The sequence below is a fragment of the Xyrauchen texanus genome, chromosome 9, assembly GCF_025860055.1.
Source record: "Xyrauchen texanus isolate HMW12.3.18 chromosome 9, RBS_HiC_50CHRs, whole genome shotgun sequence".
NCBI classification, from domain to species: domain Eukaryota; kingdom Metazoa; phylum Chordata; class Actinopteri; order Cypriniformes; family Catostomidae; genus Xyrauchen; species Xyrauchen texanus.
Window position 1 is genome coordinate 20,739,748 of NC_068284.1, and position 24,937 is coordinate 20,764,684.

The window sequence follows — 24,937 nt, forward strand, 5'->3', positions numbered from 1 at the left end:
TCCTACCCTATTGTAAGTCCTCGGTTTGACCTTCTCACATACAACAAATTGTCTCACTAATTTCATCACCTCCTTCAACTGCTTGTCAAACCTGTCTTCACATTATTATATTATATAAATATAACATATAAATCGCTCTCTAGGTACACTCTTTAAATGAGACATGGTGAATATTTCATATTCTATTGAGATGGCTACTGTTTGAAATGCAATATGCAACAAGTCTGGTTGAACTTTGGATTGCAGCTTGAGCAGCTATTGGTTAGAGAGGGGGGTTCTGTGATTTTATGCCAATGAGAAAAATATATTGATGGGGATGCAGGGTTTTGACAAATTCTGCAGCTGACCATGGCTTTAGTTTGATTGTGTGTGAGTAAGTACGTTTGGGGCTTGATAAAGAAATCTATTTTTTGTACAGGAAATGGAGATATATTGCCCTTAATGGTAATTGAAAACATGAGGGAAGTCATTGATGGAAACAGACTCCCTGGAAAATGCTTCGCTTCCACTTACTGGTGCGCTCCATTCATTCTCCAATGACAATCCAAAAGTCCAAACACACACACACACACACACACACACACACACACACACACACACACACACACACACACACACACACACACACATGTTGGTCTACCTATCATTATGAGGACTTTCCATAGACATAATGATTTTTATACTGTACAAACTCTATCCCCTAAACCTAACACAACCCCTAACCCTACCACTCACAAAAAACTTTCTGCATTTTTACATTTTCAATAAAACATAATTTAATATGTTTTTTAAGCTATTTGAATTATGGGGACACTAGAAATGTCCTCATAAACAACATTTATAGCATAATACCCTTGTAATTACCAGTCTGTAACCTAAAAAAAAGTCCTTGTAAACCATTAACACCCACCCACACACACATACGAACAAAACTCACAAAAGCCTGGTGTTTAAATACATTTATTTCCTTAATTGGTAACACTTTACACATTAGGTTCTATTGGTTAACATTAGTGTGGTTGGATGGATGGGTGGAGGGAGGATAAATTCACTGATAGTTCATTAAGTCAACTTTAAAGGTATGGTTCACCCAAAAATAAAAATTCTCTCATCATTTACTCACTCTAATGCATCCTAGATGTGTTCTACTTTTTCTTCTGCTGAAATCAAAGATTTTTGGAAGAATGTATCAGATCTGTAGTTCCATACAATGCAAGTAAATGGGTAAGAACATTTTGAAGCTTCAAAAAACACATAAAGGCAGCGTAAAAGTAATCCATAAGACTCCACTCGTTAAATTAATATCTTCAAAAGTGTTCTCTTCTCTGCCCAGTAGGTGGTGATATGCATGAAGTATGTGAATCGCAAAAAAAAAAAAAAAGAGGAATTTGAAAGTTTAAGTGGAGATTGATAGTAATAAAGTACTTAAATATTGATCTGTTTCGCACCCACACCTGTCATATCACTTCTGAAGACAAGGAATAAACAACTGGAGTCTTATGGATTCAATTTATGCTGCCTTTGTGTGGTTTTGAAGGTTCAACATTTTTGTCACCATTCACTTGCATAGACCTTATTCACAGTAGCACCATCTTTGATTTTTAATGGAATGACAATGAAGCTGTGAGGGATAGATGTATATTTCTTCAATGGCACACATGGTATACAGCTGATAAAAGCTCCTAGATCACATCAGATTTTCCAGAGCTCATGTTGTCTTGAGTTTTTTGTCTATTGAATGTTCTTGAAAATATATTTTTTTAATGTTTTGTCTGTGGAACGATCCAAAAACAATTTCAACTGCAGTACAACTAATTGAAGAGACTGTACATCTATCCCTCATCGCCACGTTGTCATTCCCGTCAAAAACAAAAGATTTAATCTTTGTATAGATCTTGAAGGGATATTGCAAGTCACTGGCACCCCTCATGATTTAACACTGGGAGGAGACTTTAATCTTTTGATGGACTCAGTCCTTGATCAGACTGAAACAAAAGTGTGTATGCCCCCTAGAGCAACATTGACGCATCACAGGATGTGTAAAAATTTTGGTCTTATGGCAACAGAGCTGAGATATTATTCTAAAAAACTTTATTTGTGTTCTACAGAAGAAAGAAAGTCAAACACATCCTGATGGCATGAGGGTGAGTAAATGATGAGAGAATTTTAATTTTTTGGTGATCTATCTGTTTAATGAATGTAACTGTATTGTAAAGTGTTACACTTTAATTTTTCATTGGTTTAATTAAACATCCTCTATATTATATGAGCATCTTTAAAAGTGCGGTAAGTGATTTTTCATGGAAAGGTATGCAAAAAATGTACTACTCCCTGAAAGATAATTTTATGTAAGTAAATTGAATAATTTGATTAGTTGATTAATATAAATGTAAGTACATAGACACCTTGTGTAAAGTGTGACCATTTGATCTAATGTTAATACAATAAAACTCCAACAAAAATCACATTATTCACGAAACCTTTCTGCCATTCATGCTGCAAGACCGGGTCAGGAGTTTGAAGGAGCCCTGTGCACCCTGCTTTGGATTTTAGCATCACAAACTCACTTCAGATGTGTGGAGCCACGAGGTCAGTACTGGAAATTAAAGAACAAATTCAGAACAGGAGTCAGGGAGCCAATTGGAGTGAAGAGGTAGTTAGGAACAGGAACATATCCTCAAAGTAAGGTCAGAGTTGTCCAGAGAGCATGTGGCATCTTTAAACTCAATGATTAGTGAATCCTGCCAATCAAAGGAAGGGCAGTGTAGTCCCATTAGAGAACACGAGCAAATGCATGTCAACTTTGACTCTAGTTGTTTGTTGTCCTTGAAGCTTTTGTTTTTCTTACCCTTTCTTCACATTGAGCATTGCAAGATCTTGGAGGTCAAACCTAAGGGCTAAAAGGACCTCTAAACTTGGGCTTCTGATTTCATTGGATCTGTTGTTTTCCTGAAGTCAGAGCTAGGCTGATATACTTTAACCTTTTGTCTCAGAGAATACCCGATTGGCAATTTCCTGTCCATAAATCCTGCCAATGTTCTGTCACACTCAATTTCAGAATCAGACAGATTTTATTAACTATATAATGTTACAGTTTGCCTTGAAAAAAAAAAGATTATACATGTGATTTGTAAGCTTTGTAATGCAATGCACAGTGTATCTTTGCCTAATAGACAATACAAAGCAGATTTGCTATTGCACTATGTTGTTGCAATGTAATTAAATCATCATTATACAATTATTCAACTTTAGGACATGCTACTAATAAATTCAATTATCAAGGAATTTCCTCGTACAGGATTTTCTCGTCAAATACACTCACCCAAGAGCAGAGTTATTAACTCCATGAGGACTATTCTGGTTGTCTTGTCAGCAAGCCTTGCTCCTTTCACATCACACTCTCACAAAAACATGCAACACACTAGTTACTGGTTTACATATGGAAGAAAGATGTGACCACAACATTTATCGTCCAGTTGAAGTTACATAATTAGAAAAGGTTACAAACAAAACAAAAGTGTTTCAAATTATATACAAATACATTAATCATTATCATGCAAAATATTGTTCTTGCTTTACTGTAAAAAAATAAATTAAAAAAATCAACCCATTGAAATTTAAAACTTAAAGTTATAGTTCACACAAAAATAAAACATTCTCTCATGATTGACTCACCTTTAAGCCATCCCAGATGTTTCTGTCTTTCCTTCTTCCACAGAACCGAATTGAAGATTTTTTTAGGCACATTTCAGCTCTGGATGTCCATTCAATACAAGTGAATGGGTGCCAGCTGTTTGACGATACAAAGGTCATTTTTAGGCAGCATAAAAGTAATCCACATGACTCCAGTCGATCAATTAGTGTCCTCTGAAGCAAATCGATAAGTTTGTGTAAAAAATTAATCGATAATTAAAATTATATTAACTTTTAAAAAATGCTTCCCACTAGCAGTCGTAACTGTCGCATGACGGAAGCGTGATGGTGCATTCACGTGAGAAGTCGGAAGTGCGTGCTTTGTTTACAACAGAGGAAAGAACGTCACGCGAGAGTTAGGTCGTTTAAACAGCATCCCTTCAAACAGCTGGCACCCTTTCACTTGCATTGTATGGCACTGACATGCACAGAATGGGGGCTACAGGTGCGAAAGCCCCATTCGTTCAAAAATCTAAAGGTGCCCATTTGGTCGAGGGGAAAAGCACAGGTGCCTTTAAGAGTGTGCGCTACAGCACAATCCCCGCTGACAGGCTGAAGCGGACAGCAAAACCCCCCCTCAACAACTTTTGGGTCGGTTTCTATTTCAAGTCCCAGAGCATTTTCTCTTCCCACTCTCTCCATTTCCTTCAGCCCCTGTCCCTGCTGAGGTCTGTGCATGTCACTGTTGTCCAGGCATACAGAGCTGAAATATGTTTATAAAAATCGTTATTTCGATTGTGCTGAAGAAGGAAAGACATACACATCTGGGATGGCTTAAAGGTTAGTACATTTTTGGGAGAACTATTCCTTGAAGTTTAATTGCTGCCTACATTTTTTAGGAAATCAAAGTGGTGCCACATTGGCAACATGCAGTAATAAGTTTACAGCACATTTGACCACTTTGAAATGAATTACTTAGAAAAACAATCAAGTTGAAACTCAAAATGTTTATAGAAATAACAGAAAGTATTGCGATATGTTAAATGGATTGAAACAAAAAGTTGTTTTAAACAGATAGTTCACCCAAAATGTTAAATTCTCTCATCATTTACTCACCTTCAAGCAATCCCAGATGTGAATGACTTTCTTTCTTCTGCTGAATTAAAACAAATATTTTTAGAAAAATATTTCAGCTCTGTAGGTCCATAAATGCTAGTGAATGGTGACCAACATTTTGAAGCTCCAAAATGGCAGCATAAAAGTAATCCACATGACTCCAGTGGTTAAATCCATGCCTTCAGAAGTGATATGATAGGTGTGGGTGTGAAAAAGATCAACCCTTCTGTTATGTTCAGAAATAATAATTATCTGTATTGAGTTCAATAGATTTTCAGTATATTTACAGCACATGTATTTAAATTAACTTATATTATAAATTATGAACTTGAAAATTGGCATAGGCTTACCTACATGTTTACACACTGAATAAAGAATACTGTAGTACCATTTTAACAGTAAAGAGTACCAACTATTTTTGAGTTGTTGTACTACACATGCACAATAGATATACAGTAAATCTTTACCTTTACTGTTAGGATTTACAGTACTTAAATTAAACTGATACTCATATTACTTACAAATTAGATTAGTCTGAAAGAAAACCATGATAAATATTTTGCTGAAATCCTGTTGTATGCAATGTATTAGATGTCAGCTGCCTCCCAGTGAAAGTAAAAGTTTCTAAAAGGCCTTGAAAAATGGTTGCCTAAAATGATAGCCTTCATATTTTTACCCACAATTTTGATTAAGTGAAAGTAACAATAATGTTTACTCTCTTTAAGAGGGTGAGAGAGAGAGAGAGCGAGATTTTGTGACACTCTTGACTCGAGAAGCTTCACAGCTGCATTGAAGACCAAGCAGTATTTACCACTGGGTCAGATTTAAAACTAACATAATAGGTCCAGGCAAAATAATACATTCCACAATTCCACAAATATAAACAAGTAATATAAAATCCTAAAAACTTTTTTGAACAGATTCATTTTGTCAATGTTGGGGATAACCCCAAAAGCATTTTGACCAAATTTTAGATTAAGTCTGGTTTTTCGCTGTTATTATCTCTAAAATTGGTAAAAAATAAATAAAATAAATGACCCGGAAAAACCAGGAGGGTTAAGTCCTTTTCCATTATAAATTCTTCACCCTGCCAGGTAGATGGCGATATGCTCGAAGAATGCGAATCGCCAAAAACAAAAGAAAAATTATGTGGAATTGAAAGTGAAATTGGAGATTTATAGTAAAAATGACTGTTTAAAATATTTATCTGTTTTTCACCCACACTAATCATATTGCTTGAGAAGACATAGATTTAACCGCTGGAGTTGAATGGATTACTTTTATGCTGCCTTTATATGCTTTTTGTACCTTCAAATTTTTGGCCACCATTCATGTGCACCATTCATGTGCAGATATTCTTCTAAAAACCTTTGTTTGTATTCAGCGGAAGAAATAAAGTCATACACATCTTGGATGGCATGAGAGTAAATGATGAGAGAATTTTCATTTTTGGGTGAACTGTCCCTTTAACATTTTAATGCTATTTTTACAGAGGGCAGGATGTGGCTTTATTAAATTCTTTAAGTGACATAACAGCAAAAGTTTTTACAAGACTTTGTTCTTATTCTCAAGTGTGTACAACTGCATTTAGTGGGAAGCAAAACTGGAACCTTACACTGTGCTGAGCTCCCTTCTATGCTCTCCACTGTGCATGTACTGTGCGAAGCTAAAATATTTTGAAACCCAATTTCCTGTTTCCTGCTCAAATCATTTTGGTTTCCATGGCAACATTTGCCTCAGGCTCTTCAACACTCACATCCCATCATATTGGTGGAAAAGTTCGCTGCCAATTTATGTGAGTTAATGGGTGATAGTCGATGAAAATATAAGTTCTGCTAGCATTCACATATGGAGGAGGAATGATAAGCTGCCTTTGCATCAAGAGAGTTTCGAAACTTCAGTGACACTCGCTGCTGTGTGATCTAGACCATTCATTTATTTTTACTTATGTGTTTTAGGTTTGCTTCACCCAGTAAAAATAAACCTAAGGAGTGAAATGGTGGAGTATACATATCCTGGACACACAACAAAGTGTATTTTTGATTAAGTGGTCTCAAATGTTCATTATCTTTGACTCAAAAGCTCTTTCAGAAGGTGTATGGTGTGGTTAAATTGTTTCCGTGATGGGGCATTAAACTGCAGTGTATCGATCTTGGTTCCACCCTTGATGAACAAACAAAAATGTTGACAATGCATTATTTTTTCCACATTTTAATGATTGCACAACGAGGGACTTTCCCACCCTGTGTTGTCAGCATTATCAGAACTCTTAGGAGGCTGAGGCTGAATATATTCAGAATGTGGTGGTAATTATTTTTTCACATCAGTTTTCAATATTTGAATCTCATCAATCCGGATTAATTCAATAATACAGTCTTTCTTTTGTAGTATTCCATATTTAATTCTCAATGTGCCATGACAAATTGATTTGACATTTGTCCTCAGGCATCGTTTGGAATGAAATATGACTTTTTGTCTTTTGTCTTGACATACAAGTAATGTATTCAGTCTTAGAAACACAATTATCATATTTTTTTTGCTGGGACCCCGCCATCTCTTGCAGTCCATATGTTTTCTATCAGAGCCCTTCATTGTGCCAGCACAGTCTGGCACAGAGAAATTCCTCATATTGTGACTAATGACTGTTTCTTTTTCAAAAATGTTATTAAATATTATTGGGCAGCTCTGTGAAGTTGGACCTTGAAGTTTCAAAGTTCCACCAAAGGTGCCTGCTTTTGCATTTGTGTACTCCCACCACAGCATCCCATTTCCCAAATATACACACACACACACATCTTATTGGCCACCACCTAGACCTCTCACATTTCTACTTGTGTTACATGGTTTCCTGAAACTATAACCGTCCAAAAGCTAGCACTATTTCCACAAGAAGAAACAAAGGCGAAGCAGGCTCGATTACAGAACCAGCCTGCTGATAATATCAGAATGTAATAGACAAATGAGGGAAAATTGGATTAGAGTTGCAATCTGCACAGTCATCTCACATCTGTGTTTGGGAAAGGTTGAAGCAGACCAACACTACTACTATTATTGCCTTCAATCACAAGTCCTCATGAGGACCCGCAATAGGGGCCTGCCATTGGCCCATCACAATAACTGGGCTAATGGCTTAACACTTCTAATAAATGACTACTCCTGGCCTCTCGCTCCTTCAGAAGTGATATTCATCACTGCTCTTAATTTTGTTTATCTTTTCATGCTCTCTCCCCTTAGCGATGTTCATCAATTAGTACGCTTGCCTTCCTCTTCGTGGCCTCAGCCTGTCGGCCGGCAGGGTCAAAGGGTTAATATAAGAATGAGCCTAATTTCTAAACAGCTTTGAGTCCCAAGAGGTTGCTGGAATGTGAAGAGGTGGTTCTTAAATGCTTTTCTCCAGGCCAAGACTATCATTATTTAATGAACTAAGACAAGCAAGAGGTTAATATTAAAGAAATTATTATTGTTGCTGTGTAGAACTGAACTGCATAAGTGTTGCAGTCAGGAATGTTGGCACACTCGATCTGTATTGCAGCAATGAGGTCAGTGAAAGCAAAACTGAGAGATTGATCTCTGAATGGGATCAATGGTTTGTGTTATGTTTTTGAATGATCAGGGATTTTCTTAGTAAAGTAAATAAATCTGTTTTTGGTGTGGTCACTGGCGGTAGTAGGAACAAACTTTTTTTAACAAAAGTTTTTTTAAATGTGACCAAAATGTTATACTTTTTGGTTTTAAAAGATGTGTTTTTCAGAAGTTCACAGAGTACAAGACAAACACCGTGTCTGCATGGCTAGCAGTATTTTGTTTCTTTTTTTGTGCAATATGAAAGAAAGATTAATATCATTAGAATTTCTTTTCATCAGTGATGTATATGTAAAATTCTGTATCATGACTGTCTGCTGGCTAGCATAAAAAATAAATACACAAAATTATTTACTGTCCTCAAGTTGTGCATCATTGTTTTTCTCCCCTCATAAAATCGTAAATTAATATTTTCTTCAAGAATCCTAACAATGCTCGTTTACATACAAAAACACTTCATTTGGACTACTTATGCCAAGGCCCAAAGATGAAAAAAAAAAGAAAATCTGCATTAAAATACCATACAACACTAAGCTTTTCTATTGCCCCAGAAAGCTTGGAACAGTCCAAATGACGAGTGCACTGTTATAATGTCTTTATACTAAACATTTAATAGTGCTTTATAGTATTTGTCCTTTTTGAATCCTGAAAGCTCCTGCTCACTAAAAACTGTTAAATAAATAAATGAGTGAGTAAAACTACATTTGACATTTTTAGGTGAACTTCTTTAACTGGTGTCACATTTTTTGAGCACAAACCTGACAAGACATATTCAAAATAAAATGGTCTCTTTTAAAAGTAGACTCTAAGGAGATGCTGTACAAAATTATGAATTAATTAAATACATAAAGAAATTATTTAGAAAATTGATTGCTAATGATTACCTAATAATATTTGCACTAAATATTTATGACACTGTCCTTGTCAAAACATAAAAACTCAATGGAAGCCACAAGTCACACCATGTTCTAGTTCTAATCTGTGGGTGATAACGCTTTACTTTGTGTAAGATTTTATAGATCATTTTCTTAGACAGAGAATTTTCTAAAAAGCACCTTAAAAAACCTGCCAGATTACCATATCTGACTATTGGAGGGGACCTGTACCCCTCAATGTATATTGCAGTTATGGCCCTGGTTTTAGGTGTTGTTAACATTATATATAATCATGGCAATGAAGTTGTAACATTGGCTAAAACTTTACACTGAAAACGTTAGTAAGTGATTTTATCACAGTAATATCATGTTAACAGGCATATTGTTTAGGCTATGCTTTGGGGCTATAAACAAGCAGTATTTTATCATGGAAATGAATGAGGCCAATCCATAAACGTGCCTTGCTGTGACCGAGATTTTTTAAAGAGAGGGACAAGTCAAAATTAATTTCGATGGTAATCAACGTTATGCCACAGATGCTGTCGATTGAGTTTAACTTGCATTGAAACCGGAATATTCCTTTAAAGCCAGTGTTTAACGACTGTCATGACAGACACCCCAGCAACAACATTATGCTGTACATTGCATAACTGATATTAAAAATAAGATTGACTATTCCCATAAAATGTAATGAAATGTAATAAGTAGTAACGCAGGGAATTCTGGGAACGCCCGATTACAGATTTTTACTGTCATTTTAACAATAATTTACTGTAAAAAGTACATGTATTCTCTTGTTAAACATAATGTACATTTTTACCTTTAATTATACAGGAAAATCTTATTTTTACATATAAAAAATGTATTGTCTTTTGCATATTTTACAGTTAATATTCGTTAATCAATTAACATTTTATGCTTAAAATTACAGAATTTTTTTTTACAGTGTAGGCTAAAGCACTTAGACGTGTGTGAGACTAAATACGCCTGTTTTAGCGATAGTTCATCTTCATAGATAGAGCGACATTCCTTTGGATCTGCTTTTAATTTATGTTGCCTCTACAGAAAACTTGAAAAAGTCTGTAACATGAGATGTAAAAATACTGGGAGATCAACTGAGCACTAACGCCGCTGGCCACGCATTATTTCTAGATTGTAGCTTTTGACACATTATGTAAACGAAATGAGTAAAAAGAATTGGATCACAATAAATCATGAATATCCCTTGGACATGTGTAATCGCGAGGGGTATGGGAAAGTTAGAAACCTATAATAATTTCGTTAATATAAAATAGCCTCAAGACATGACGTCGTGGATTTGCATTTACATTACAAAGAAACGTCTAAAAATAAGTAAACAAAACAATGTTATAGGTTTACTGCTTATATTTGTAAAGGGAGGCTATACAACTTTAAATTCCAGATTAACTGATATAATGGCAACTGAATAGTTTTGTTTGTTTTTCTTCAGTATGGGACACATTCCGACCCTTAGTTTTATACCCGCATTTATCCAGTTTATGATCACATTTGACTGTTCGTTCTCAGGCCTTTGTTTCTTTCCTTGCTGTGCTCGTTAGACAAACACATGTTATGAGAAACGTGACATGTCTGAACAAATTTGAAAACAAATGCTGTGTTAGGAGCGCACATGTAGGTCTGTTTCATTTTCAAGGCACTCTAAGGACCAAATGGCAGTATTTTGATGGGCCCGTTAACTTGTCCAAATTACTAGAGAATCCTCGCGTCTGATTATAATAATTATCCTAATGAACTGTCAAATGACCCTTAATCCTGGAACGATATGTAATATGATCCATGTGATCCGTGCAGGGTAACTCGCTTTTACGCTGCCACTTATTGTCCTATGTGTTGCATTTTCTAGCAACACATTTAGAGTATACCGAAACATACAGTGGAGGGGGGGATCAATGACATAAATCTGAATTGTACTGAAGTGAAATTATATGTTTCTTTATGCGTTACTTTACCTGGGCCTACTTTCGTTAATTCACTTATCAAACAAACCACATAAGCTGGTAGATTTAACGGGGGCTACATGAAAATTAAAATGATAGTGAAATTTAAAAATAGATATTTAATAATACTTCTAATAACAGTAATAATATTATTAATAATATCAACATGATTCCAACATTGCTGAAGTGTATATATATTTGAGAACATTTTGTGTTAGATATGTGACGTGTTGTGATTTCACATTATCCTTAAAGTCTACTGCTAAATTCCTGTGGGATTGCTATTTTACAGTCTAATAGAAAATCTGTGGCAAAATGCTTGAAAATAATATTATTATTATTTTATTATTAATAATAATAATAATATATATATATATATATATATATATATATATATATATATATATATATATATATATATATATATATATATATATATATATATATAATATTATTATTAATAATGCCTAATTTATTCATATAATTTATGTAATCGACTTTACCTGAAATGACTTCACTGTAGTTGGCTACAACGACTCAGGAAATAAATAAAATGCATTAACCTAACAATACAAAAGTTTAATCTGTCTATTGATATAATAATAATATGACTTCGTGTTTATCATATTAAGGAAAAGTATCAAAATACTGGTGTGTTTCTTTTTCGATTTGGGGCCTTTTTTAAAAAATAAAAAAATAAATAAATATATATATATATAAAATTTTTCAGCTTTAGATCCGTACTGCCTTAATTATTACAAGATACAATTACCTTTGTTTTGCTCCATTTATTTTTTTTGTATAGACTAGACTTCAGATAATCGTCTTATTTTTAGAGACAGCAAGTCAATTCCAAAAGTCAGTTAATTTAGGCTAAAAGGGTGTCAGACGTGGACTTTTTTATATCTTTAATTTAAGTGAATATATATGATCCATAGCCATAGTCAAACTAGCTTTAACCCTTCTCATAAAGAAAAACGGATTGTTGGGGCCAATTGAAAATTTTCTTTGTAGCCTATATATAGGCCATGATTTGATTTGCCTGGGTTCCTCAAAGAGGCAGGAACTTTTATTCTTCACAAACATTGAAGATTTCGATATGTGGCAGATTTATGGGCAGAGTGAAATAATAATAATAATAATATGGGCAGCAAGCTGGGCTTCGAGGGAGAAATGGGATCTTGGGGGAAATCTAATGATGAAGAAAGATCTCCTCAATCCAAGCTCCTTAATTAAATGCATGAAAGAACGAGAGAGTCACTGCACATCTGGATTCAATCTGCGCCCCTTTGATGGCATCAAGTGTTCTTTTCCCAGACCTAGGTTGACGGAGGCCGCTTGGAGCCTGAACTCGTCATTGCGACACATGCAGAGCTCGATCCCCTCCTGTCTAGAGACTTTTTAAAAGCGCACGCAATGCTTCATAATCCTCTGTATGTAACCTATTCAAAAAAGAATACAATTTTTATGTCAAAGAATGATATGTTGACACCAATGGAGAATGCACGATGGCCATATTACAAGAGCTTTGCCAGTGTAACTTTGACCGTTTTAAGCTGTTATGCAAAACATCTAAGAAACAACAGTTCCAACTTTTATATGTCATTTATTAAACTAACGATTTAAAGACTAAGCATTATTTAACATGAAAGCAATGGATGCCCAACGCAACGGATGTTCAGTGTTCATTAGCACTGAATGAGTCTGTTCAATCAGACAGTCAATCAAACGTGGCACATCATTATTAATTTCCATTCCTTTGAGGGTTTTGATTGGGACGTGTGTGTTATGGGTGCATGGGAGAAGAAATATGTAAAACGTTAGAAATACCGAAAAAACGTTGCCAAGTAATTTGGGGCTTCTTGTATTATTCCTATCAGCCCTCCCCAGGGCTTCAAATCTCAAGCTCCCCCCTCAGTGCCAGTGCGTGCGTCGTTTGAAGTCCCGGAGAAAGGAGCCGAGAGTGGCTTCTCCGACCTCCTACTATTGGGCGTAAGTCGTTCATCTGTGCCATCAAACTTTTCTCGCTAGATTTCTCATTCCCTCATTAGAGACTTCGTCGGAATGAGAAGAGAAAGTGTCTGTTGTAGATCCTACGAGGGAGTCATCGGGTAAGGCGAATGGCATAGACTTCGGAGATGTATATCGGTGATGAAGTTAGAGAGAGAAAACCTCGTTTGTTTGGATCCACACGGCACTAAACTACGGTTGTAGAACTCCAAATCGATCTATTTGCGGAGCACAGAGTGATTGTTTATGGCCAAGACGTAACTCATGTTGGTTATAGGTAGAGGATATCTTGGGTTTCGTCAGTTTGCGTCATGACTTCCAGCTATGCTCATGTAATGGACAGACAAGCAACGCTTCCTAACCGACTGGAGTGTCCGATTACTGCAAATCAGGATCATTTACAGGCTAAGAAGAACTTTTCCGTGAGCCACCTGTTAGATCTGGAGGAGGCGCGTGAGATGGTAGGAGCTCAAGCGGAGGAGAGCGCAGGAGAGGCGGGCAGGAGTATGCTGGAGTCTCCGGGACTGACCAGCGGCAGCGACACGACACAGCAGGAGAGTAAGTGAACGAGCTCTACACAACCCCTTCCATTAGCTAAAAAATATAGCATTAATGTATTATGTTAATACTTTTCTAATTAACCTAATTTAAAAATGCTATGCACGTTTACTTTAATATTCTCTGAATGGTAGGTCTATAACTGCACACTGTAGCAGTAGCCTAAGAAGCAATGGATATTTGCTGCTGCATGCCTTTTGCTTTATTTACCCCACTTGCATTTGGGCAACACTTGTAAAATGTAAACAAATGTAAAATTGTTGCATTTCATTTATGCCATTTATCAAATTAGATTTCCTGTATATTAAGGTTATTTAAAAAAATCTTCTCAGTGAATTCAAGAAGTATGGATGTTCGGATCTCAAAAAATCTAAATATAGATATTTTTAAATCGTTAAATAAACGTATTCTTCTTTTAAAAATATATATAGGGCCTATCAAAGTTGCAAGAATGAATACAAATGTATTTTAATTAATTAATGTCGAATAAAGTCAGTTAAATAGGCCTAATTATTATTACAAATATTTAACATAACAATCCGCCTTTCAAGACTTTAAGGGTCTTTTCCCAAAAAAAAAAAAAATGCATTATGATTCAATTATTACCATAGATCACAGCCTACATACTAAATGTAACTCTTAGTGATAGGTTACATAACCTATCCAAAAATTATGTGAAACATGAGAAATGAATGTAAACACTCGAGCATCCAGCTAATGGCACATTATTTACATGCATGTGTAAAATGTGCGCGTACAAATTACAACTTAAAATATGTACATTTAAATCAGCTAAGCCACGAAGATAAAAAATTATAATAATAAAAAATAATTACAAATTAGAGTATACAAGTTATTTGCAGCGCGTAGGCTCTTCGTCTTCGTACTAATAGCTTTATCGCTATAAACATATACTGTGTGCGCGTGCATTTAGATCTGATATCGCTTTGCTGAATTTATTATTATTATTACGTTTAATTATTCAACATTTCACATGTTATATTTCAGTATTTAAAGACAAAAGACTTCAGCATAAACATGATTGAGCTAAAGATATATTTCATAGAGGCGCATTTTATTAGAAGGGCATTGATAAAGCAGATATATGATTTTTTCACTGTCACTGACCACACAGCTGTCACAAGTAGAGATGGTCATGCTCTGGTTATAGTGAGTATAGTACTGATAATCTCTTCTTTCATTTTTGTTTTGGGTTTACGGCCTAGAACACATTAGGGCGAATCAATTCGTCACTGGGGTATTTTATCAGTTTCTGGAAAGTTTTATGGAGTGATTTATGAACTGATTGATGTGTGGCTGAAAGAAAGAAAGAAAGAAAGAAAGAAGGAAAGAAAGACAATTACGAGTAGAAGAAATGGTCAGTTAGATGAGAGACCATTGGTAAATAATTTAAGAAAGAAGAAAATTTATAAATTTTGTTTAATTTCATAGTAAAATTTGGTCAGGGAATTCACTTTAAAGCCTGACTGGTTGTATATTACTTAATAGTTTTATGAAGTGACTCTTTATTAGCACAATAATATAATTTAATTTAATATTATGCAGATGAAACACAAGAATGGATGCAGGCTGCATAAAATTTTTTTCAAAATGAGACTTTATTTGATAACATTTCCATTCACTTTCATGTCAAATGGATTTTAGAGAAGATCATTTGTTCTAAAAATTTGTTTTGCACTGACTAGAAAAGATTTACATGTAGCATTTACTTGACAAAAATGCGTAAGTGAAAAAGTAAAAAAAAAAAAAAAAAAAAAAGGAAGTCATTTGTACTTAATTACACACACTAAATAAGTTTTGATTGGGAAACTATCTTCTAAATTTTAAAGGATCATTATTTTAGCATTAAGTAATCTAATCTATCATTATGCCAGTTATCCATTGAATCATTCTAAAGGTTTTGAAACCTCCAATTCTTTCTAAGAATGTCTTTTGTGATGATTTTCAAACTGAATCTGTTTCATTAGTTTGACTTTAAATTATTATTATTATTATTTTCAGGCCATAAACTAAATAAGTCCAAACCTACTATTAGTCCTATAATGGGGATATTCATGACAACATCAACCTTATTTCACTGTATGCATATGTGTGTGTGTTTGTGTGTGTGTGTGTGTGTGTGTGTGTGTGTGTGTGTGTGTGTGCCCCTCAGATGAGCAACTTAACTCAGAGGAAAAGAAAAAGCGTAAACAGAGACGGAATAGGACCACGTTCAACAGCAGTCAACTGCAGGCACTAGAAAGAGTTTTTGAGAGGACACACTATCCCGATGCTTTTGTCAGGGAGGACTTAGCACGCCGGGTCAACCTCACAGAAGCTCGGGTGCAGGTTAGTTATTTTTCATATTGGCCCAGAATGGTCAATGGAATAAAACTGTGCTTAGTATTGCCACGTTATGTGGATACATTAGTTCATCAAGCAGTGTAAAAAGAGATGATGATCTCAGACCACAACATTTCATTGAACTCTTTCAGGTGAAACTATAAACACGTTTACATGGCGAAGCTGTTCTTCACACTACAAGCAATATATTAAACTGAATCCTTTGTGGTTTTCCAGGTGTGGTTTCAAAATCGTCGGGCTAAGTTTCGACGAAATGAACGTGCGATGCTGGCCAGTAAAAATGCCTCGTTGCTCAAGTCTTTCTCAGGAGAATTAACAGCCGTAGAACAGCCAATTGTACCAAGACCCGCTCCCAGGCCCAATGACTACCTGTCATGGGGCAGCTCACCCTCGTACAGGTAAGATATCTATAATTTTTTAAATACATAATGAGATAATGTAATCCAAAAATGAAAGGTTTTAAGGTATTTAGAGTTCTTCATAATAATTAGAGTGGCATGAGATTTCTATCAGCATGCATCATTTTCATGAGGAACGCTGCTGTTTTGGTTGTGTGGACATGGCTGTGCAGAAGTTATAAACATGCTGGGTTATTTACTCTACATCTGTAGCATGCTGTCTTTTACCAAAGGGAATAATTTTGACTTCTTCCATAATTTTGTGAAAATGAAAATAAAACATGTTTACAGTTATACACTCACCTAAAGGATTATTAGGAACACCATACTAATACTGTGTTTGACCCCCTTTCGTCTTCAGAACTGCCTTAATTCTACGTGGCATTGATTCAACAAGGTGCTGAAAGCATTCTTTAGAAATGTTGACCCATATTGATAGGATAGCATCTTGCAGTTGATGGAGATTTGTGGGATGCACATCCAGGGCACGAAGCTCCCGTTCCACCACATCCCAAAGATGCTCTATTGGGTTGAGATCTGGTGACTGTGGGGGCCATTTTAGTACAGTGAACTCATTGTCATGTTCAAGAAACCAATTTGAAATGATTCGAGCTTTGTGACATGGTGCATTATCCTGCTGGAAGTAGCCATCAGAGGATGGGTACATGGTGGCCATAAAGGGATGGACATGGTCAGAAACAATGCTCAGGTAGGCCGTGGCATTTAAACGATGCCCAATTGGCACTAAGGGGCCTAAAGTGTGCCAAGAAAACATCCCCCACACCATTACACCACCACCACCAGCCTGCACAGTGGTAACAAGGCATGATGGATCCATGTTCTCATTCTGTTTACGTCAAATTCTGACTCTACCATCTGAATGTCTCAACAGAAATCGAGACTCATCAGACCAGGTAACATTTTTACAGTCTTTAACTGTCCAATTTTGGTGAGCTCTTGCAAATTGTAGCCTCTTTTTTCCTATTTGTAGTGGAGATGAGTGGTACCCGGTGGGGTCTTCTGCTGTTGTAGCCCATCCGCCTCAAGGTTGTGCGTGTTGTGGCTTCACAAATGCTTTGCTGCATACCTCGGTTGTAACAAGTGGTTATTTCAGGCAAAGTTGGTCTTCTATCAGCTTGAATCAGTCGGCCCATTCTCCTCTGACCTCTAGCATCAACAAGGCATTTTCGCCCACAGGACTGCCGCATACTGGATGTTTTTCCCTTTTCACACCATTCTTTGTAAACCCTAGAAATGGTTGTGCGTGAAAATCCCAGTAACTGAGCAGATTGTGAAATACTCGTCTGGCACCAACAACCATGCCACGCTCAAAATTGCTTAAATCACCTTTCTTTCCCATTCTGACATTCAGTTTGGAGTTCATGAGATTGTCTTGACCAGGACCACACCCCTAAATGCATTGAAGCAACTGCCATGTGATTGGTTGATTAGTTAATTGCATTAATGAGAAATTGAACAGGTGTTCCTAATAATCCTTTAGGTGAGTGTATACTTATGAGAGCCTTGTAGGCAAGCAGGCATCACTGAGAATAAACATTTAAATTTGCAACCGTCACACTGTTTCAAAGGTTTAATCATAACACTTAAACATTAAATGTGTTACAGTAGCATGAGAGCAGTGTGATATAATCCCTTGCCTGTCTGGGCAAAGCGATGTCCAGTCTTTCAGTCTTTTGATGTTATGACCAGCTAAAATAAAAAATTTAGTTAATTGCACTTAATTTGGAGTGATTTAAGAACTGATTGATGTGTGGCTGATTGCTTTTTTCCCCGGGATAAAAGAAAGGCCAAGAGACTATATGCTGGTATTACTGGCCTCTGGAGATGTCAGATACATTTCTAAATTTTAAATTACAGTTGTGTCTCATTGAAAGAAAGAAAGAAAGAAAGAAAGAAAGAAAGAAAGAAAGAAAGAAAGAAAGAAAGAAAGAAAGAAAGAAAGACAATTAAGAGTAGAAGAAAAGTAGGTCAGTTAGATGAGAGACCATTGGTAAATAATTTAAGACAGAAGAAAATTTATAAATTTTGTTTAATTTCATAGTAAAATTTGGTTAGGGAATTCACTTTAAAGCCTGACTGGTTGTATATTACTTAATAGTTTTATGAAGTGACTCTTTATTAGCACAATAATATAATTTAATTTAATATTATGCAGATGAAACACAAGAATGGATGCAGGCTGCATAAAAAATATTTCAAAATGAGACTTTATTTGATAACATTTCCATTCACTTTTATGTCAAATGGATTTTAGAGAAGATCATTTGTTCTAAAAATTTGTTTTGCACTGACTAGAAAAGATTTACATGTAGCATTTATTTGACAAAAATGCATATGTGAAAAAGTAAAGAAAAAAAAGGAAGTAATTTGTACTTAATTACACACTAAATAAGTTTTGATTGGGATACTATCTTCTAAATTAGAAAGGATCATTAGTTTAGCTTTAAGTAATCTAATCTATCATTATGCCAGTTATCCATTGAATAATTCTAAAGGTTTTGAAACCTCCAATTCTTTCTAAGAATGTCTTTTGTGATGATTTTCAAACTGAATTTATTTCATTAGTTTGACTTTAAATTATTATTATTTTCAGGCCATAAACTTTTTAAATGAGTCCAAACCTACTATTAGTCCTATAATGGGGATATTCATGACAACATCAACCTTATTTCACTGTAGGCATATATATGTGTGTGTGTGTGTGTGTGTGTGTGTTTTGTGTGTGTGTGTGTGTGTGTGTGTGTGTGTGTGTGTGTGTGTGTGTGTGTGTGTGTGTGTGTGCCCCCTCAGAAAGGTAACTTCACTGTTCATCAAAAATCATTTACCAAAGGAAATTGACTTCTTCCATAATTTTGTGAAAATTAACAGAAAACATGTTTACAGTTATATACATATGAGAGCCTTGTAGGCAAGCAAGCATCACTGAGAATAAACATTTCAATTGAAAATTACTGGCAGGCTTATCTTACTGTTGGTTGCATCGGATCCATTTCATATATCTTTCTGGAGTCTGAACCATTCACAGGTGACTGCGTGATTGAGATGACCAATGAAAACGGTCCTGAGGGTTTGGTCATGACTGCGGAGTGTAGTTTGTGCTCAGGTGGTTTGTGGACTAAAATAATCAGTTTGGAATTAGTTTTTAACTTAAAATTACTATGTAATCTCCACACAAACACTTTGTGTAGAAAGAACCTAGATGAATTGAGTAAACCCAACAAAATTTGTCTTGTCAATGACACTCAAATAAATCTCTTATTTCTTTATGTACCAACTAGTGAAGTAAATGTTAGTATGCTAAATTGTAGTATAGATTGTAGTATAGTAACTTTGCTACGGTTAGCACAGCATTTGTTCAACAAAGCGAGCAATCAGTTTCGTGAACAGCATCTTTCTGTCCTAATCGTTAGCTCAAGCTCCACTCTTCACCATAATAGTAACCCCCCAAAACGCCAACATAACAGAAAGTCTTCTAAATCTCAACATAGCACAACATTAAACACTTTCCTCTTGCACAAAACACATAAAATAACACTTAATGTTAATATTTTCTCTCCCTATCGAGTCCCATGCGGAGCATGCTGGGAAAAGGAAAAGTTTCATCAATGCTACAATAACACCACAAAAATTATTATTGTAGTCCAAAAATCCTTTTTTGATTGTACGTGAAGATACCAGGAGGGTGCTTGAAAGGGACATGACAGAACTATCCATAAAGCACTATTTATATGAAGCTTTGCAAATACCACCCAGAGAAATTACGTCGTTAATGCATAGCCAGAAGTTTCTCCAGATAGAAAAGAAGTTAAAAAGATGATGTAGACAGCTTTACAGCTCAAGTAACAAATATTTTCATTACTAAAAAATACATCAAATTGCTCCCATGGTGGGATGCAAAATTGTAACAAAAAAAAAATGGTTTTAATTTTGAGCCCATTTTAACGTGGTGAATATGTTTTCGGTGAGGTGGCAAATTGAGGTGGACCGCCACAGGATTTATGACCTTGGTGATGGGAAATGGCCCGATAAACTTGGGACCCAGCTTACATGAGTAGAGTCAGAGCAGAATGTCCTTGGAGGACAACCCAACCTTCTACCCGCACACGTAAGCTGGGGGCTTAGACCGGTTTCGGTCCGCTGTGCCAGTCCATTTGAGGGCTTCTCTGGTGGCTTTCCAGGTGCGTCAGCACCTCTGCAAAAAGGCGTGTATGGACGGGACCTGAACATCGGGCTCTTGAGCGGGAAACAGAGGTGGCTGGTATCCGAGGCTACACTGGAATGGCAATAACCCCATAGACGACGACAGCAAGGAGTTGTGGGCATACTCAACCCAGACTAAATTATCGCTCCAAGAAGATGGGCTACGGGAGGCCATACAACACAGGGTCTTCTCCAGTTCCTGATTAGTCCACTCCGCTTGCCCATATGTCTGGGGGTGGAACCCAGAGGACAAACTCACCGTAGCTCCCAGTTGTCGACAGAACTCTGCCCATAAACGTGACACAAGCTGGGGGCCTCTGTAAGAAACCACATCGACTGGGAGGCCATGAATGCAGAAGATGTGGTTTATGACTGCTATTGCTGTCTCCCTTGCTGAGGGTAATTTGGGAAGGAGAATGGAATAAGCTGCCTTCGAGAACCAGTCCACTACAGTCAAAATGACTGTGTTGCCATGGAAGGGGGAAGACCAGTTACGAAATCCATGGTTATGTGGGACCAGGGTCTCGAAGGTACAGACAGCAGTTGTAGGACCCTGGCCACGGGGTTACAGGAGGTCTTATTTGTCACGCAAATGGGGCAAGGTTGATGGGGATCGGATCAGATAAAAGGACCAATTTTCTGAATGATTACTAGAGACAAGGGTGACTGGCTTAGTGGACTGGGTGATGACTGATAGGGGGCGTGCCACTGAGAGTTTGGGCAGTGATGTGATCCAACTGGACCCTGGGAAGCTGCCATTTGGAAGCCAAGTCGATGTCAATGAAGTTCCCTTTGGCTCCGGAATCCACAAGTGCCGAGTCTGTGTGACTGGCAGAGTCATATGCAGCCTGGCCGGGAGAAGAGTACGAAGTCCACGGGCTTTGTCCAAAGGCATGGCGCTTGCCAGTAACCGCCTTTCTACTGACAAACGGTCTCTTTTGACAGGGCAGGAAGCAGCGTAGTGGCCCGACCAGACACAAGAAAAGCACAGTCCCTTCACTAGGCATTCACTAAGCGATTGCATAGTCAGTGACTCGTCTATCTCCTTGGGACAGTCCGGATAAGACCTCCTGACCTTGCGCCATGCGATTAAACTCTCGGCGAAGTTCAGAGGAGAAAGCTTCAGAGGTGGAGCAACATGGATGTCTGTTGTCTTACATGGCAGATCCCCATTCCACAGTCCTACCGGAGGGGAGCGTGATAACACATGCAACCTTCATCGTGTCTGAGGCAAACATAGAAGGCTGAAGGGTGAAGAACAGTGAACATTGAGACAGAAATGCATTAATGTTTCCCACCTCACCTGAGAATGGAGCTGGCGGGGAGGATGCAAGCCAAGGGGCGTGAGGAACCATCGAAGCACATGGGGGTTTTTCTTGAGAGGGGCAGGGATTGGGAGATGGGCAGAGCTGTTGGACCACCATGGAGAGTTCAGTGAGCTGTGATGCCATCATCTCCAATGCCCGGTTAAAAGAGGAGATTTGATCCTGTTGATGCCCTAATAGAGCTGCTTGCTGAAAAAGGTGAAGTGAAGAGTGGATTCCTCCACTGTGTCCATGAATGACTAGATTATTCTGTCAGAGCAAGAGTGAGACAAATGGACCAAAAAGCAGAAGAACAGTTCATAGGATTTATTAACTACAGAAAATTTCAATTTATTGAACTGTTGAAGGCTGGCAATCCAGCACAGGCTGCAGCAGCATGAGGCGAAGTTTGAGTCACCATGCACGTCATGGCCATGCAGTGGGCAAAGGAAGAGTGTGTTTGCAGACAGGTTTATGTGTTGTGGAGGTAAGGAGCAGATCCGTAGGAATTGTCCGTTGAAGCGTGGTGAGGTGCAGAGAACAAAGCCCAGGCGAAAGGGGGCAGTCAAATTCCAGACACTCGGACAGAGACAAGGAATCCTCCACTGGCGATTCATGGCCAGTGAGGACAGGTGTATAGCAAGCTGGAAGGTAACCACACTCCCGATATGCGGGCAGAGACAGGCAACCAACAGATACACGAGACAGCACCAACTATACACAGAGAGCAAGTTTAGTTGCTTGACAGCACACACAATAATCTAGCGAAGACAGTGAGGGCACACAAGGATTAATTAGGGAGTGCAATCAGAAAGGAACAGGTGTAGCTAGCACATTAATCAATGGCATGATCAGCACCTCCCTGGGAACGATCCATGTTCCCATGAAAACACTGATCATGTGTGCCGGCTCCGCCTCCGAGACATGAGGGAGAGAGAAAAACAAAACAACAGAATAAACCGGCACACTCACCAGAGCTGTGAAATCAACAAAAATACAAGCTTCACATTTCTCATTTTAAACCCCTTGACGCGCTTGCCTGCTAGGCATCCACTGTATTACTGTAAACATGTTTTGTGTTTGTTTTTACAAACTAAGGTAGTCTATATTATTTTATGTGAAAATCGACAACCTGACATTTTTGTGGAAAAATGTATGATTTTTTTCCAAATGTCAAAAACATTCATTCCTGTTTTGAGATTGTACTTACATTTCAGATCTGAAATATTACAGAATTATTTGATAGTAATAAAAAGTTAAATCTCCTCCTGACAACCTGACCCCTTCCTTTCAGTGCCATGGCAACTTATCCTCCATCATGTGCTAACAACAACAACACAGCCCAGGGCATGAATATGGCCAACAGTATCGCCAACCTGAGACTGAAGGCCAAAGAATACAGCCTCAACCATGTACCCACTGTCAACTGAAGTGGACAGCAGGGCTGTCAGAGACTCTGAAGCACACGTCAGAGAACAACTCCCAAAGTCCCAACAAAGGCTTTCTGTCACTGGCCCTGTACAATTGACATGAGAGTAAATGTAAATTTTCTTCTGTCCTCCTTTTTGTGTCTTTACACTTATCCGTCAACTTTCAAAGGAAAGGAAGCAAAGGGAACTTCCCCAAAGTACTAAACTTTCCTAAAGCAATGATTTACATAAGGCTGTCATGTTCTTGACATGTGGAAAAATGACATGTTGGAAAATTCAGTTTTGAAAGCACAAAATGGAAACTATTTGCACTCACTGTGGCAGCAAGAGTGTGGTTCTCTCATTTGAAGAGGGTGGCTTACAGTAGATTTTCTAGAGACTGCAACCCACCACAGGGATTTGATGACTTCTGTGGAATTCACATGCGACAATCTTGTGGACATCTGGGAGGTTTTTGGGACTTCCCCTTGATTTCTCCTTGGACTTAATAGCCATGCACTGAGGCCACAAAGCTGAGAATTGGATGTTTTGATTATTTGGAACTGGGTAAAATGTTCTCCTTTATCACATACTCTAAAATCATCTTTTTTCTAGTTTATAATAATGACATGCACAGGTTATTTGTTCATTGTGGCATTTACAGAAGTGTAGCCATATTACATACAGCAGGCTTTGCAAGTAATTTTGACTCTGGAGCCTAGTTTTGATTTTACCCATTTTTATTGTCTAAATATATCTGTAATATTCCTTTGCAATAAAAATGACCTAACAGTGTAATGGCATTGCATTTCAGAGTTAGTGTTTTGTAGCTCAGAGGCAATCTCAAAGTGTCCTCAAAAGGTTTAATGGCCTTTTCAGTCCCTGATGAATACTTTTACATCACTGCCACAACTGACCACACATTTATGTTTAAGTAAGAGTTCACCCAAAAATGATAATTTTGTCATCATTTAGCCGTTGGCTGAATCGAAAGGCCCGGGTATACTTTGTTTTTCTGCTTTCCGGATTCCCCTTCCAGTGTATACTTTTCTGACAGCGAGCGAATACAAACCTGTTCAATGCATGCGCACTACTATGGTTTGTGATACTCTTTTAGTACATTTAGTACTTTTACAAATGTGTACATCGACATATATCATGTGCATAGCTACAGAGGAAGTCTTTTAGGAAAAACAAATAGATGAAACACATATTCCCACTATTGACCCATTACATTTACACCATAATGCAATTGGAAGAGAGGCAAATTAAATTATTCATAGTGGGAGACACTGAAACATAAATGCAGATGTTCTGTAGGCTTTTATAAATGCAAAACATCGATCTGAGGGCTCCCGTACGAAGGTTGTTACTCATTTCCACTTTCTGTGTGAACACTTACCTACAAACTGTTAAACAACTCTACATTGGGACTCCCGGGTGCTTCATGAGAAATGCTGGAAAGCTGAGAAATTCTTGTGGCTCCTT

At 37.3% G+C, this 24,937-nt stretch overlaps 1 protein-coding gene across 1 annotated transcript; it reads left to right on the forward strand.

Annotated features, from left to right (window-relative positions):
- Nucleotides 1-12,720: 12,720 nt before the first annotated feature.
- Nucleotides 12,721-24,246, forward strand: LOC127649610 (paired mesoderm homeobox protein 1-like). Its single transcript, XM_052134805.1, has 4 exons — nt 12,721-13,753; nt 15,927-16,102; nt 16,334-16,515; nt 23,335-24,246. The coding sequence occupies exons 1-4, from the start codon at nt 13,507-13,509 to the stop codon at nt 23,468-23,470; spliced, it is 741 nt and encodes a 246-aa protein (XP_051990765.1). The 5' UTR covers nt 12,721-13,506; the 3' UTR covers nt 23,471-24,246.
- The last annotated feature ends 691 nt before the right edge of the window (nt 24,247-24,937 follow it).

Excerpts from the sequence above, each read along its gene's own strand:
- LOC127649610 (XM_052134805.1), top strand. The coding sequence starts at position 13,507 with ATGACTTCCAGCTATGCTCATGTAATGGACAGACAAGCAACGCTTCCT. Across the intron at positions 13,754-15,926 it reads CGACACGACACAGCAGGAGA|ATGAGCAACTTAACTCAGAG; the intron begins GTAAGTGAACGA and ends TGTGCCCCTCAG. Across the intron at positions 16,516-23,334 it reads GGCAGCTCACCCTCGTACAG|TGCCATGGCAACTTATCCTC; the intron begins GTAAGATATCTA and ends CCTTCCTTTCAG.